Source organism: Canis aureus, chromosome 26 (assembly GCF_053574225.1).
Source record: "Canis aureus isolate CA01 chromosome 26, VMU_Caureus_v.1.0, whole genome shotgun sequence".
In the NCBI taxonomy this organism is placed as follows: domain Eukaryota; kingdom Metazoa; phylum Chordata; class Mammalia; order Carnivora; family Canidae; genus Canis; species Canis aureus.
The window spans coordinates 23,384,092-23,398,857 of record NC_135636.1 but is presented as its reverse complement, the minus strand read 5'-3'; the positions used below and the strand labels follow the sequence as shown (position 1 = coordinate 23,398,857).

Sequence of the window (14,766 nt, the reverse complement as noted above, 5' to 3'; positions counted from 1 at the left end):
GTACTTCATCAGAGAATATTCTAACATGATACTGGATTCTACTTGCTAATATTTTACTTAAAATACAGGCATTAACACTGACAAGTGAGACTAGGCTATAGTTGTTATTTTTGTTACTTTTGTTAGGTTTTAATAGAACTAAATTTTTTTTAAAGATTTTATTTATTCATGAGAGAGAGAGAGAGAAAGAGAGAGAGAGGGAGGGGCAGAGACATAGGCAGAGGAAGAAGCAGGCTCTATGCAGGGAGCCCGATGTGGGACTTGATCCCGGGATTCCAGGATCACGCCCTGAGCCAAAGGCAGACCTACTCAACTCCTGAGCCACCCAAGCATCCTTTAATATAATAATTTAATTAAAGACTACACACTGGGGATCCCTGGGTGGCGCAGCGGTTTGGCGCCTGCCTTTGGCCCGGGGCGCGATCCTGGAGACCCGGGATCGGGTCCCACATCGGGCTCCCGGTGCATGGAGCCTGCTTCTCCCTCTGCCTGTGTCTCTGCCTCTCTCTCTCTCACTGTGTGTCTATCATAAATAAAAAAAAAAAAAAAAAAAAAGACTACACACTGTTATTTTTCCATGCATGTCTAGCCATGGCCACTGAGAGACACCAATGAGCTGCCTAATCACAGCACCTGTTCCTATAGCCTCAGCTTTATCTATTGCTCCTCACTGCAAATTGCTCCACCCAACTTCATGTTTTCTTCCAAGTCCAGACATTAATGCCCGACCCTCTAATTCAGGAGTCAGCAAGTTATGGCTTGTGGGCAGGCCACATATATATATTTTTTTAGGTCACATATTTTTGCAAATAAAGTTTCCTTGGAACAGAGACACACCCATTCATTTAAGCATTGTCCATGGTTGCTCTCAGGCTACAAGGACACTGCTAGTAGCTCAAACATAGTTCTAACAGGATGGAAGCACACAAAGCCTATGTTTGCCAACCTCTGCTCTAATTCTTGATTCTTTTAAGCCAAACCCCATCTTTTTCATCTTTTTGTTTCAGGGAAAGTGTACAAAAAGATACCCTCTGTCTTGTTTTTCTGAAGTCCACCCCAACTGAAAGAATGTCTTTAACTGGAAATGTAAACCCTAGTAGGCAGCCTTGGTCTCGCCTCAGGTGAGATTTCCTCAGAGCAAAAGAGGCAATATCACTTTTCCAGGTCCCCTTGTATCCCCAAGTAGTTTGAGATAACAATCAGGGAAGAAACGGTACAAACAAAAATATATCTTGCATTTTCAAGTTAAATACTGTTAGTGGGTAACTGAAGTGGCTCTAATATTTAGAAGTTAAATACAATTTGGCTCCTTACTTCTGAAAGCAAATTCTCCAGAGACATAGGATCCATCTTGCTGTAGACATTCCATAGACTCAAACTCACATCCTGCAACTGCAACATAAGGGCAAAAACATTGAAATAAAAGAGTCAATATCATTAAGACAATCAGAACTATCATAAATGACTAATCTTGGTGAAAACTCAGTGATTAGAATAATAAATCAAATTTTTGTCAATTATATTAGAACCAATACATATTAAGATGCTGTCCCATTCAAGGAAGCTATCTTTACAGAAACTTTGGTACATCTTTTTTTTTTTTTTTTAAGATTTTTATTTATTTATTCATAGAGACACAGAGACAGAGAGGCGCAGACACACACACAGGCAGAGGGAGAAACAAGCTCCATGCAGAGAGCCTGACGTGGGACTTGATCCCGGGTCTCCAGGATCACGCCCTGGGCTGCAGGCGGCGCTAAACTGCTGTGCCACTGGGACTGCCCTTGGTACATCTTTTGAATACCATTCTGAGGACTCTACTCAGTGCCCTTTGAACTGTGTGTTTTTCCAGTCCAACTGGTGGGAACAGGTACTGTTCCTAGCCCTGAACATGCATCAGGCATTCTTCTTGATTACTTTTCATCAGATTTTTTTAACTGCCCTGGGTAGTTAACCTGACACATGAATCAGCATTAATACTCTGTTGAATACTTGGGATGGGTACAGGGTGGGGGAATCTTGGCAGATCTTTGGAGTTCTCTCTCTGGGCACTTTTCTTTTTAGTACTCTAGTTGCCTTACTCTCACCTGACTCTCCACTGCATCTTCTCAACTTAGGAAATACACTGGGTACACCCTCCCTGTGTCATAGGCCTGGAAATTTTCTTAAAGTAGTAAGCTAGTACAATCATAGAGCTGACCTTGTCTATTTCTCTCTCTCAAGGAATAACTATTTTTCATTGTTTGATGTCTAGTGTCTTGAAAACCATTGCTTCACATATTTTGTTTTTTGTTTGTTCTTTTGGTTAGGTTGAGTTCTCTCTTGGGAACAAGAGAAATCTGGTTCCTATTGTCTTATGTAAGTGACTTACTTTTCTCTTTCTGGAAGCTTTTTGTGATTTTCTTTTATCCTTAGTGTTCAAAAAAGGCACAGGCAGGCTTAGGGCTTTTTCCTTCCCATTTATATTTGTTCAGTCATTTAATTTAAAATTTTTAATTCTTTATCACTGAAAATGTTTATTCTTTTTTAAAAATTTCTTTCTGATAGCTCTGCTCTATCTTTCTGCAACTATTATTTGTTGGATATGAAGCTTCTTGGATTGGTTCTCTATGTCTTCTAACTTTTTATTCCTATTTTCTATCTCCTTCAATTTTTAATTTTACATTTTTAGAGAATTTCCTAACTTTACCTCCTCGCCCCTCTATTAATTTTTATCAATCATAATTTCCCAGAGCTCTTATTTTTCTTTATATTAATCTTTTACAACATAACACTTGTTCTATGGTCACCAAATCTTGTCTGGATATACTAATGAGAGTTTTATGTCTTAAATTTTGCTCTATTTTAATTACCTTTGGGTCTTATTCAATTGGTCTTTTTTTTCTTCTTTTTTTTAAATCTTGTTCTTTTCCTTTTAAGTTATAGGTATTTATTTATTTATATATATTTAGATTACTTATTTATTTGACCAATAGAGGGAAGCACAAGCAAGGAGAATGGGAGAGGGACAAGCAGACTCCCCACCAAGCAGGAGGGACTTGATCCCGGGTCTCCAGGGCTCAATCCCAGGACCCTGGGATCATGACCCAAGCAGAAGGCAGACACTCAACTGACTGAGACACCCAGGTGCCCCCAAGTTATAGGTATATAATCAAATGTCTGGTGATCTTTGGTTGCCTGGGTTTACTTCCAAATGGAAAGGCTAACTGGAAGCTTTATGCTCTCAGCAGAGTTTGTCAACTACTAGAAAGTGTTTTAGGGAGAGCAGATAGGGAGAAGGCAGTTATTCAGGAGCCCTACTCCCTAATTTTCTAAATTCCAAAAGACTGAATGAATATATTTGGCCTCTTTGTATTCTGGAACAGCTTTTTAAGCATCAACAGATTTTTTTTTTAAAGACTTTATTTATTAATTCATGAAAGACACACACAGAGAAAGGCAAAGACATAAGCAGCAGGAGAAGCAGGCTCCACACAGGGAGCCCATGTGGGACTCCATTCCGGGACTCCCAGAATCACGCCCTGGGCCGAAGGCAGGTACTCAACCACTGAGTCACCCAGGTGTCCCTGGATTTGATTTTTTGACAGTGCTGAATCTAATTTCTAATTTTAAATGCAAACTTTGATTTTACTAGTAATTCTGAGACTTATAATAGTTCCTATGTCATCCTTCTCCCTTTTTCTGTGTGCTCTACCTACTGTATCTCATTTCTCTTTTTACAAACTCCATTCTTAAAAGGTACAAAAGAGGTATTTTTCTCCTTTTTTAATTCCAGTTCCTGGAGAAAATCTTTTTAAAAAGCATGCTGACCTATCTCTGCATCTAATATGCTATGGTTTCTTGCTTGTATTTTGTTGAATCTTTTCATAAGTTTTACTCTACTTTTCAATATGAAGATCTTCTGTTTGTCCATAAAAGGGTAAACGAATGTCTGCTCTATAGTTACTCTCATTATTCAGAAGTTTCCTATTAGAATTCTCTCCCTGGAGAGCTGGTTGATACAAATTTCCATTACTAGGTCACAGTATCAGCAGCTGGAGAGTTGAATAAGAGGAAGCTGGAGGCAGGGAAAGCCCTATCAGAGGAACTTCCCTGTGCTGTTTCCAGGAAGAGTTCTCTATACTTATAATTCAGTTTGGCCCAGCCTAAATGCCAAGTAAATCTTATGTGGATATGGCTTCCTTTCTCATGCTGGCATGCAGTTCAGTACATCTGGGACAAAACATCCTCTGGGTTAATGACTTCTTTAAAATTCTTAAAAGAATTTTTAAAAATTAAGCTTTAAGTGTCTGTAGTTCTCCTCTTGGCCTTCATTAAGGCTCCAGAGTCTTTCTGACACAGGCAGTTATCAGGCCTTAGGTGTGTGATCCAGAGTGGAATACTGCTCCATATCCTATAGGCTGGTAAGGAAGGGAACCAAGGTAGGGGAGAATGAGAGAAAAACAAAAGGAAAGTATTTGAGAGAATGACAATTAGCAGCTACAAAGAAAGGCAGGATCTAGAGAAAGTGATCTTGAGAGAAGACTTATAATAGCCTCACTATATGACCTGTGCAGTTTCCTCCTCACTGTCCATTCTACCCCATTAAAACACCACCCTACAGGAAAGATCTGCATTATCTATTATCTTTTTTATTTTTAATATTTATTTATTTATTTATTTATTTATTTATTTATTTATTTATTTATGACATAGAGAGAGAGAGAGAGGCAGAGACACAAGCAGAGGGAGAAGCAGGCTCCATGCCGGGAGCCCGACGCGGAACTCGATCCCAGAACTCTAGGATCACGCCCTGGGCCAAAGGCAAGCGCTAAACCGCTAAGCCACCCAGGGATCCCCTGCATTATCTTTTAAATTTTTTTTGGAAGAGGATTTTACTGGGGTGCCTGGCTAGCTCAGTCTACGCAGAGCGTGAGATTCTTGACCACAGGGTCATGAGTTCAAGGCCCATGCTGGCCATGGAACCTACTTAAAGAAAGGAAGGGCATTTTGCTCCTTTTGGGTATGTCTATATAGTGCAATGCACCTTAAGGCAGGAGCCAGAAGGCCTGCCCCATTTGGTTTGCATTAACCCTGCAGCCTCCTAGTGTACTACTTTTTTTTTTTTTATAAGTAGGCCCCATACCCAGCATAGAATCCAGTGTAAAGGGCAGCTCCGGTGGCGCAGCGGTTTAGCGTCGCCTGCAGCCCAGGGCATGATCCTGGAGTCCCGGGATCGAGTCCCACGTCAGGCTCTCTGCATGGAGCCTGCTTCTCCCTCTGCCTGTGTCTCTGCCTCTCTCTCTCTCTCTGCTATGAATAAATAAATAAATTCTTAAAAAAAAAAAAAAAAGAATCCAGTGTAGAGCCCAATGCAAGGCTTGAACTCAAGACCCTGAGATCAAGACCTGACCTGTGATCAACAATCGGACATTTAACTGAGCCACCTAGCCACCTCATGTCCCTACTCTTCTAAATTAAAGAGCATAGAGGGGCCTGGGTGGCTCAGTTGGCTGACTCTTGATTTTGGCTCAGGTTGTGATCTCATGGTAGTGAGAGCAAATGGTGGCAGGCTCCATGCTTAGTAGGGAGTCTACTTCCTTCCCTCTCCCATTGCCCCTCCTCCCACTCGTGCTTGCTTGCTCTCTCTCTCTCAAATAAATAAATACATCTCAAAACATAAAATTAAATAAACAAATAAATAAGAGCTTTACTTCCTAGCAGAGGCAGCTCCCATAGCTTTGCTGAAGTTCTGCTACTTATAGTCAATGTGAGAATACTATAGTTTGGAGCAAGAAAAGTAGAGTCCAACTGGTGTACTTCTCTTCAACCCTACATCCTATGTTCTTTCCACATTATAGATGTGGAAATCCTGTAATGTGGAAATCAGACAAGAATTCACTCAACTGATAGGGACAATGCTGCTTCTTGGAAGGAAGGGTAGTAATTAGCCCTGGGTCATGCCTCCAAAGGTTCCACCTACTTTATGCCTAATAGTATGTCCCCATTTTGAGCACGTCAATGCTCACTTCTTGTTTTCTTGCTGGGGGCAGGTCATCTCACTGGGAGACACCTATAGTGATGACGCTAACCTATGAGGCCATCCTCCTTAATATGCACTCTGGGTGGCCTCCTCCTAGACTCAATCATTAATTCAGTTAACAAAGATCTATGTGTCATCTCCTAGATGGAAGGATTAGTGAAATAAGATACAGTTCTTTTTTTTTTTTTTTTTTAAGATTTTATTTATTTATTCATGAGACACACACAGAGAGAGGCAGAGACACAGGCAGAGGGAGACGCAGGCTCTATGCAGGGAGCCTGACATGGGACTCGATCCTGGGTCTCCAGGATCAGGCTCTGGGCTGAAGACAACGCTAAACTGCTGAGCCACCCAGGCTGCCTGAAATAAGACACAGTTCTTGACACAAAAGATAACCCTTTTTTTTTTTTTAAAGATTTTATTTATTTATGAGAGACTTAGAGAGGGAGAAGCAGGCCCCATTCAGGGAGCCTGACACGGGACTTGATCCTGGGTCTCGCCCTGGGCCGAAGGTGGCACTAAACCGCTGAGCCATCGGGCTGCCCAAAAGATAACCTTTTTATTCCTCTAGTATGCTGTACTTATCCAAAATTCTGCACTGTCCTTTTCATTGCTCTTGAACAGTTCTTCAATTATATGAATTTCTGAGATACGAACAACAATGAAAAAACTGTTTTTGTTCTCAAGGAGCTTCCAATCCAGAGGCCAAGAGTGGTGGGTACATGAGCAGGGGTGTGTGAAAATGTGTTATATAGGACAAAAAAAGGGACACCTGGATGGCTCAGTGGTTGAGCACCTGCCTTCAGCTCAGAGCATGATCCTGGAGTGCTGGAATGAAGTCCCACATCAGGCTCCCCACAGGGAGCCTGCTTCTCCCTCTGCCTGATCTCTGCCTCTGTGTCTCTCATGAATAAATAAATAAAATCTTAAAAAAAAAAAAAAAAAAAAAAAAAAGGACAAAAAAAGCTGCAAGAGGAATCAGCCTACAGTGCTACAGAAGTACACAGAAAAACAGTGGATTCGGAATGGGGAAAAGAGAGAAAAGAGGACAGAGAGAAACTCCTAAAAGAAAGGACACAGGAGTTTAGTTTTAGGACTAGCTTTGCATAGCATCTATTTTCCATTTCAGGTTCTTTAACTTGCTCCATACTCTTGAGAGACCACTGCTAGCTTTTCAGAGTGTTATAATGATCACACTCACACTGTAGGGGCCTGTCATAAAGACAGCAAATGGCAGACAAAAGTCAGGCATACTGCTTTTCATACATACCTCATATTTCATGGTAAAAAATCCATCCCCTCCAATGCCCTCAAGTGCAAAGGCTTGTACAATTGGCCATTTCTCTACTACAAACATATCAAATATCTGCAAATGACCTACAGGAATCAAATAAAACAACATGTATCAAATACCATACTGGATATAACAGTCTACACCTGATCTAATGTGGTTAGACAGGCATCATATCTCACAAGTTCACCAACAGCCATATTTAGCAAAATAAAACAGATAAAGTGGTTAGATATTAAAACTAGAAATATAAAATGAAAGCCAAAGAAAATTCAAACCATAACAAGTTACATAAATGCAGATTTCTCTATAGTATATATTCACATTCTGGCTTCCTAAGTAAGTAAGTTAGTAAATAAATAGTGGTCTATTACATCTGATTTGCATCACTTAGTGGATATAATTATTAACAGACCCAAACTTGGCTCTTCCCCCTTAAGAAACATAGCCAATCAACTTCCTCAAGGGAAAAGTACCCAATCAAAAATTTTCCTTTCTTAGAGCAATAGCTCCATTGCATAAAGTTTTTTTTTGTAAGTAAGATATAAGCACCACTAAACTTGTTGATTTTTTCCTTTATTTTTACACATCATTTTCGAGCCTTACTGTAAGCATATTTTTAATAGCTACCGGAATTACTATTTCTTATTAACAACAGGCTCCACAGCTATACTCTACTATAGTTAAGTGGCACAGCTAGATGGCAACTATGATAAATCCCTTATAGTTCTTGTATCTGACTAGATGGCCTGCTGTGTTGTTATAGAAATTTCAGTTATGAGTACTAGCTTGCACAGAAAAATCCCCAAATTTCATTCTGCTTGATTCTCTGCCTTTAGTGAAAATAGATCAATGCATTTCCCAGCTGAATGCTTCCAATGGAAGGAGAAGTAGAAACACTGGATTCACACATCTAAGCAAGGTTCTGATACAGCTTGCTGTCAGATACTTACCTTGGGAGCTGTAAGGAATGCCAATTCTACTACAGTCTCGAACCATGTCCACAAAGCTGGCAATTTTAAATTCTTCTGCAGCTTCCTCATCTTCATACTGAAGAAGGAAATTGAGAGGAAAATAGGCTCTGAGGAGATATCATGCAAAACCCCCTACTTTCTTGGTATTTTATCAGAGTTCTCTCAAATGACTTTTATAGAGGACAGCACCTAAGAGGGTGTTTCCAAAGCCAAATTTTTGTGTTTGCTGGTCAGAAACACTTGTCATTCCTTTGTCTTAACACCATGCATAAAAATCACTCAAAATGGATCAGATACCTATATGCAAGACAGAAAACTTGCTTCAAAAATTCCCCAAAAGCTCATATGGAAAGAAGGGTTCTTCCCAAGTTGTTCAAGGGTCAATTGTACATCAGTATCTTTTATGATTTTTATTTTTTTGTTAGATTATAAGTCTGTTGTGTTATTTTAGTGATTGCTTAGGATTTATAATAAATATCTTTAACTTAAAAAAAAGAAGTAAAGGTTTTTGACCCATATTAGGTCACCATTTCCATGAAATCCTAAATCTCAAGTTCCAATTGCCAGCCAAATTCTTCAAAAGAGCTCAAAAGGAAACAAATACCAAAAAAATCCAAACACAGAACTGTTACAAAAGCTTATCAAGGGCAGCCCCGGTGGCTCAGCGGTTTAGCGCCGCCTACAGCCCAGGGCGTGATCCTGCAGACCCGGGATCGAGTCCCACGTCGGGCTCCCTGCATTGAGCCTGCTTCTCCCTCTGCCTTTGTTTCTGCCTCTCTCTCTCTCTCTTCTCTCTGTGTATTCTCAGAATAAATAAATAAAATCTTTAAAAAAAAAAAAAAAGCTTATCAAACTCTCCTGAGGCAATCCATGGCACTAGTCCCCCTAAGAGAATGGGTGCAGGCTGGTGATAAGCAGGACAGGAAGCTAGGGTGACAAGCCTATGACTAGGTCCCAATTTGAAGAGTCCCTTTGTCTATCAAGCATACAATTCATCTATAAAGTAGCCTCATAACGAATTATAAAAAGTTCCACGAGAACAACTTTTTTTGTGTAATGATATCCTGCAATTTGATTTTTTTAAGGGGCCTCCTGTTCCAGATCTATACTTTCCTGAAAGAGTACCCTTAGTGTCTCTAAGTGCCTATTCTATCTTTTCTCCTTACCTCATTTTCGGTCATGCAGTGGAAATGCAGATTTCTCCAATGTGCCACATAGGGTATGAGATAGCGATAGTTTACAGGATTACAATACAGATGGACACTATCTGATTTAATCAATATAATTACATCTGTAAGGAAAACACAATTAAATCACAACCCTGTCAAAGGCATTTCCTTTACACATTTTCTACTCACATAACTAATAATACCACTAAAACTATTTCAGAGACATGGAACAAAACTCTAAACTGAAAGTTCTTTAACTAGGCAACTTGCCTCAAAGTGACTTGTGGAACACTCACATGTGGGGAGCAAGGATTTTCTAGTTCCCATGAAATGCTCCCACTACTGTGACTCTCTGGTTACGACAATGGAGGCACAGAATAAGTCAAAAGAACAGCCTTTGGGGTGTTCTGCTTTTGCAAAGTTGAACACTGTCAAATCTGTGGTACCAGACTTAGCTGTGTACTTTGCTACACAGATAATACCAAATGGAAGCTTGATAGCCTAAAGCCACCGAGGCAGGAAATATCATCAAATATGGCCAATGATGGTTCTTCTGCAGACGTCAATGTCTAAATCTCCTGGCTATCGGTTCAAGGCAATCATGGGCCTAACAACATCACTGTTCAGCTCTGGGAAGGGTTACTGTGTAAGGGGTGAACTCTGTACACAGGAAAGGCTGAGAGGAAGGAAGTAGGGGCCAAGTGGATAAAGCTTCTATAAATAGATTAGCAGCTTACAGACTTAAGGAATAACCATGGATATTGGTGGGTCAAATAAATAAAACAATCCCAAGGGTGCAAATAAACCTAAATAAGTTAATAGAAGAGCCATGAAATGGGGCAGGAATATTAAAGCAGTTTTAAGATTGAGAAAGAAAGCAGTCATAATTCTAGAAGAAAAGCAGAGCTCCATTGCATGGCTCCTCAGAAACCAGAGCAATCTGAGGCATCTCTCTAATAAGATGATGCTAGGGAAGTTGCTGGAGGAGGCGGCTGGAAGTAAGCAAAGCGTGGAGGCAAGGAGCATCTGAAACAGCAGGGTTAGGGCAATGCCAACACAGTCACAGCCATATTCTACAAATGTCTGACAGCCCATATTCTACAAAAACCTAAGTCTGATGAATATGGACTGCAGCTGACCACACCACCACTGGGTGGCCTCTTAAAATAAAACTCCATGATCCTCACTTTTGATTTTTCAAAAATCATTCTGTGTCTCACACCCAGTTAGACGCAGGTGTCCAGGGAACACAGTCTGGAGTAGCGTATTCACTGCTGACTCTCAGTTAAGCACTAGAATCAAAAGGGGGCAAGGGATGGGACACAGGTCACCTCTTACCCTGTTGGTCTTCATATAGGCCTTCTAAGAACCTTGCCCTGAATCACTTGTAGATTGTCTGCTGAGGAATGAGTTTGAAGTCACCTGGAGAGCCTGAGGGGGCTTCCTGCATAGACTGTGTTCTACACTAATGTGTAACACTTCACAAGGAATTAGGATCCAGTAAAAGAAATAGTGCAACAATTACTAAAATTAAGCCTTCTCAGAATCTCATAGGACTCTGATATCATTGCTCTGAACTAAATTAACAGAGTAAAAGATGAAAGTGTAAGAAAATTGGATGAATATGTAAACTATTTTTAAAGCTTTTTAAAAAATAAATCCTTCATGTAGGCTTCTTTTCCTCTCATATAGAGATCACAATGTAAACGCATAAAGCCTGTGATCTCAGCTTGCCAACTACTTGGATTTAAAAAATGAATTTACTAATTCATTTTCAATTCATTAATGATTAATTCAGTCAAAGAAAATACTCATTTCATAAGCAACCATTGTGCCATGTGGCAGAATAAAGACAATGATAAACAAAAAGCACACCTTTGAGGATTTAAACTATTTCTTTAATTTCAGTACTACAATATCCTTAGCAATTTTGGCTGCAGTGAAATATGTGGCTGGTATAAGCATCTGTCTTTCTGTAATTCTAAATGGCTGCCAAGATGAATTCTTTTTTTTTTTTTTTTTTTTTTTTTTAAGTAGGCTGCATGCAAGGCTGGAACTCAGGACCATGAGATGAAGACCCGAGCTGAGATCAAGAGACACTTAACTGACTGAGCCACCCAGGCACTCCAAGACGAACTCTTTCTAAACCAGCAGATGTTGTCAGCATAAAGCAGCATTTTTAAAAATCAAAATCTAGGGGATCCCCTGGGTGGCTCAGCGGTTTGGTACCTGCCTTTGGCCCAGGGCATGATCCTAGAGTCCCAGGATCTAGTCCCATGTCAGGCTCCCTGCATGGAGCCTGCTTCTCCCTCTGCCTGTGTTTCTGCCTCTCTCTCTGTGTGTGTCTCTCATGAATAAATAAATAAAATCTTTTTTAAAAAAATAAAAATCTGAAATGGAAAGAATTTTTTTAAAAAAGATTTTATTTATTTATTCATGAGAGATACACACAGAGAGGCAGAGACACAGGCAGGGGGAGAAGCAAGCTCCCTGTAGGGAGCCCAATGCGGGGACTTGATACTGGGACCCTGGGATCACACCCTGAGCCAAAGGCAGACGCTCAACCATTAAGTCACCCAGGCGTCCCTGAAAGTGAAAAAAATTTAATGGAAGTTATAATTGCAGCCTGCTTTTTCTGTACTTCCTAGTAAAAAGGAAATCTTTAATCAATAAGGATAAACATTGTTAAGGATTTTACCACAGAAGAATTTTCATACACATTAGACCAGGGTTCCTTAACCTTAGAACTACTGACAGTTTAAACCAGATCATTCTTTGTTGCGGGAGGGGAGAGTAGCGCTGTCCTGTGCACTGTAGATGTTTAGTAGCTACTCTGTCCAGTTTTGACAATCAAAAATGTCTTCAGATATTGCCAAATGTCCATTGGGGAATAAAACTGCCCCTACTTTAAAACCACTGCACAATATCCACTGCAAGATTACTCCAATGTCAATATTCAATATCATATGTTTGCTTTCATGTACTCCCCAGCTGCTTGACAAGAGCTGTCTGTCTCTTGACCAGTTTGATCTGTCTATTCCTGTGTCTCCTGATCCATCTGGCAGACAAGTCATGATGCTAAGTATGTGATATCAGAGACAGCTCCTGGGCATCAGCCCACAACAGCATCTACACAGGGAGAGTGTCTCAGAGCTGAAGAAAGGGGAATGTAAGCAGAAAGCCTCCATTGTAATCATGGGCATCCTCATGAATTAAAGTCACACAGAAAACAATTCCCAAAGACAGAGCAGGACAAAGAGCCTTTGTTCCTAAGCTGAAAATCCACATGAAGTCTTCCTTGTAGGAGTAGCCTGGAGGCTCATCCTTTACTCACAACTGAATGTGCTTTCACAGGACAACAGCATATAATGTGAACCTCCCAACAAGTAAAGGCAGTGGGCAATTCAGAGGAAAACTGGTCTATCTTGCCAAGAAGATATAAAGTCAAACTGATACACACTTTTTCCCCTAAAGCCGCTTTACCCACTAAACATATTCTTAAAACTACTTGTCACTAGTTTTGTATCAACCAGCAGGTTACTAACAGGAGTGTACTACATAATACTATACATACTTACCATCTAGAACTTCTTCAGAAAACCCTGTTTTCTCAAAATCACTTGTATTCTGATTGTACAAACCAAACAGAAGATAATTTGCCAGCTCTCTGCAGCCTTCATTGTACCTGCTATCAATTCCTGCAAGGCAAAGAAGGCTCTGATCAGCTGTACTATGGGACACAAATGAATCCTAATGATTTGCCCTGCTTACCAGACCCTGATGATTAAGGCAGAAGCTCACATCAGTTTTATCCAGAAACCAAATTAAGCAACTCTGTGAAAGAAGCATCAAGTACTCTTACTTGGACTTCAAAATCTATATAGTTTAGACAGTTAAATAGCATACATTATTGAAGTTATTAATTCTAAAACACAATTTTTGAGTATAGAAAGCAGAAAATATGGTCCAGGTTCTGGCATGGAATCTTTTTCAGATGGAATAGGTATATGGGATAAAAAATATTCACTTCTCAAAGACAGCTTTACTAAAACATGAAAGATAAGTAAAAGTAGATTAAGGTGGCTTGAAAAGTACTCAAAGAAGTGAAAAAGAGGACAAATGACACCCATCATTTCACAAATATTTATCAGGCTCAAGGCCCAGAACTGTGTTGGATGCTGGAGTGTGTGGTAAACATGCCTGCAAATGGCCACCATGAAGCTTACAGTCTAGTTGGGCTGAGGTCAAAGACAAAGAAATTAAACAATACTGCTTCCACTTCTACCTGTCAATGGCATGGGCATATGTACTACCTGGTTCCTGAGTATCTATGAAAGCCCAGAGCTATGACTCTCGGCAAACAGAACGTGTCACAGGCAGGTGGTAGGTAGCTGTCTACATGAGGCTGAGGAAGGAGTTAGAGCAGAAACAGCTCCAAGAATAGAAATATGGCTGGAGCCTGGGAAAAGGACCATTAATGGTAGCTCAGACAAGTGAAAAATAAAAAGTAATGGTCACTTAGACCACAGGGGTCCAGGGACTACCTGTGGCAAGGAATTCTACTATAAGAGAACTCCCTTCTCAGTTGAGATAAAAGCAGCACAGCCCTGTTCTACCCCATTCAGTGCTTCAGTGAAGGGAGGGGTGAAAAAGAATCAAAAGCCAGAATGGACTCGCTTATCCAAGTCCCAAAGTTTAGAAGGCCACAGAGTTAAAAATAAATAGTAGACTGGGCAGACCTAGCCTCAGCATGCTCACTTCTAATAGTTCCAGCCACATAAATTGCTGACATGAAAAAGACTGACCATGTAAACTTAAAGGCAAAAGAAACTATATGTAGGCACCATGCTTTAGCTGACAAAGTTGTTTCTCATAGGGGTCCTAGGGGTTAATAATTCTGATATGGATATATATGTCTATTGGAATTCAGTAAACTGACAGTAGATGATGGCTGCCAATTTTTTTACTGGTGAAGTAGTTTATAGACATTCAAAAGGGGAAAGCTAGAATAATCTATCTGGTAATTGGGTAGGCTTGAGATATTAATATTAATTCATGTTTAACTTAATATAGATACAGATGACTCATAACATTTACAGGTAATGTACACATAAGTATTTTGTTATTTTTGTCAGCTACCCTATGGCCTAAAAGCAATGACATCCCAGTAGTAACAAGAGTGTATCCAATGCCCAGATCCTGGCTTCTAATACCATTCTCCAATAGAAGGAACCCCAGCACTCCTTAGAGAAATGCTGATTCTAGGACTGGAACAGAAATACAAAATAAGCCTAGAGGATCTTACAGTGC

General features: G+C 40.2%; 1 protein-coding gene across 3 annotated transcripts in view; it reads right to left on the bottom strand.

The window, feature by feature from the left end:
- Nucleotides 1-14,766, bottom strand: part of DNAAF9 (dynein axonemal assembly factor 9) — a 141,422-nt gene that overhangs the window by 102,849 nt on the left and 23,807 nt on the right. For all 3 annotated transcript variants that reach the window (XM_077872384.1, XM_077872385.1, XM_077872386.1), the window contains exons 3-7: nt 13,035-13,154; nt 9,454-9,578; nt 8,267-8,363; nt 7,293-7,399; nt 1,315-1,392 (exon numbers count right to left, since the gene is read on the bottom strand). In XM_077872384.1, the coding sequence (XP_077728510.1) occupies nt 1,315-1,392; nt 7,293-7,399; nt 8,267-8,363; nt 9,454-9,578; nt 13,035-13,154 (527 nt within the window). The remainder of the gene's footprint in view (nt 1-1,314; nt 1,393-7,292; nt 7,400-8,266; nt 8,364-9,453; nt 9,579-13,034; nt 13,155-14,766) is intronic.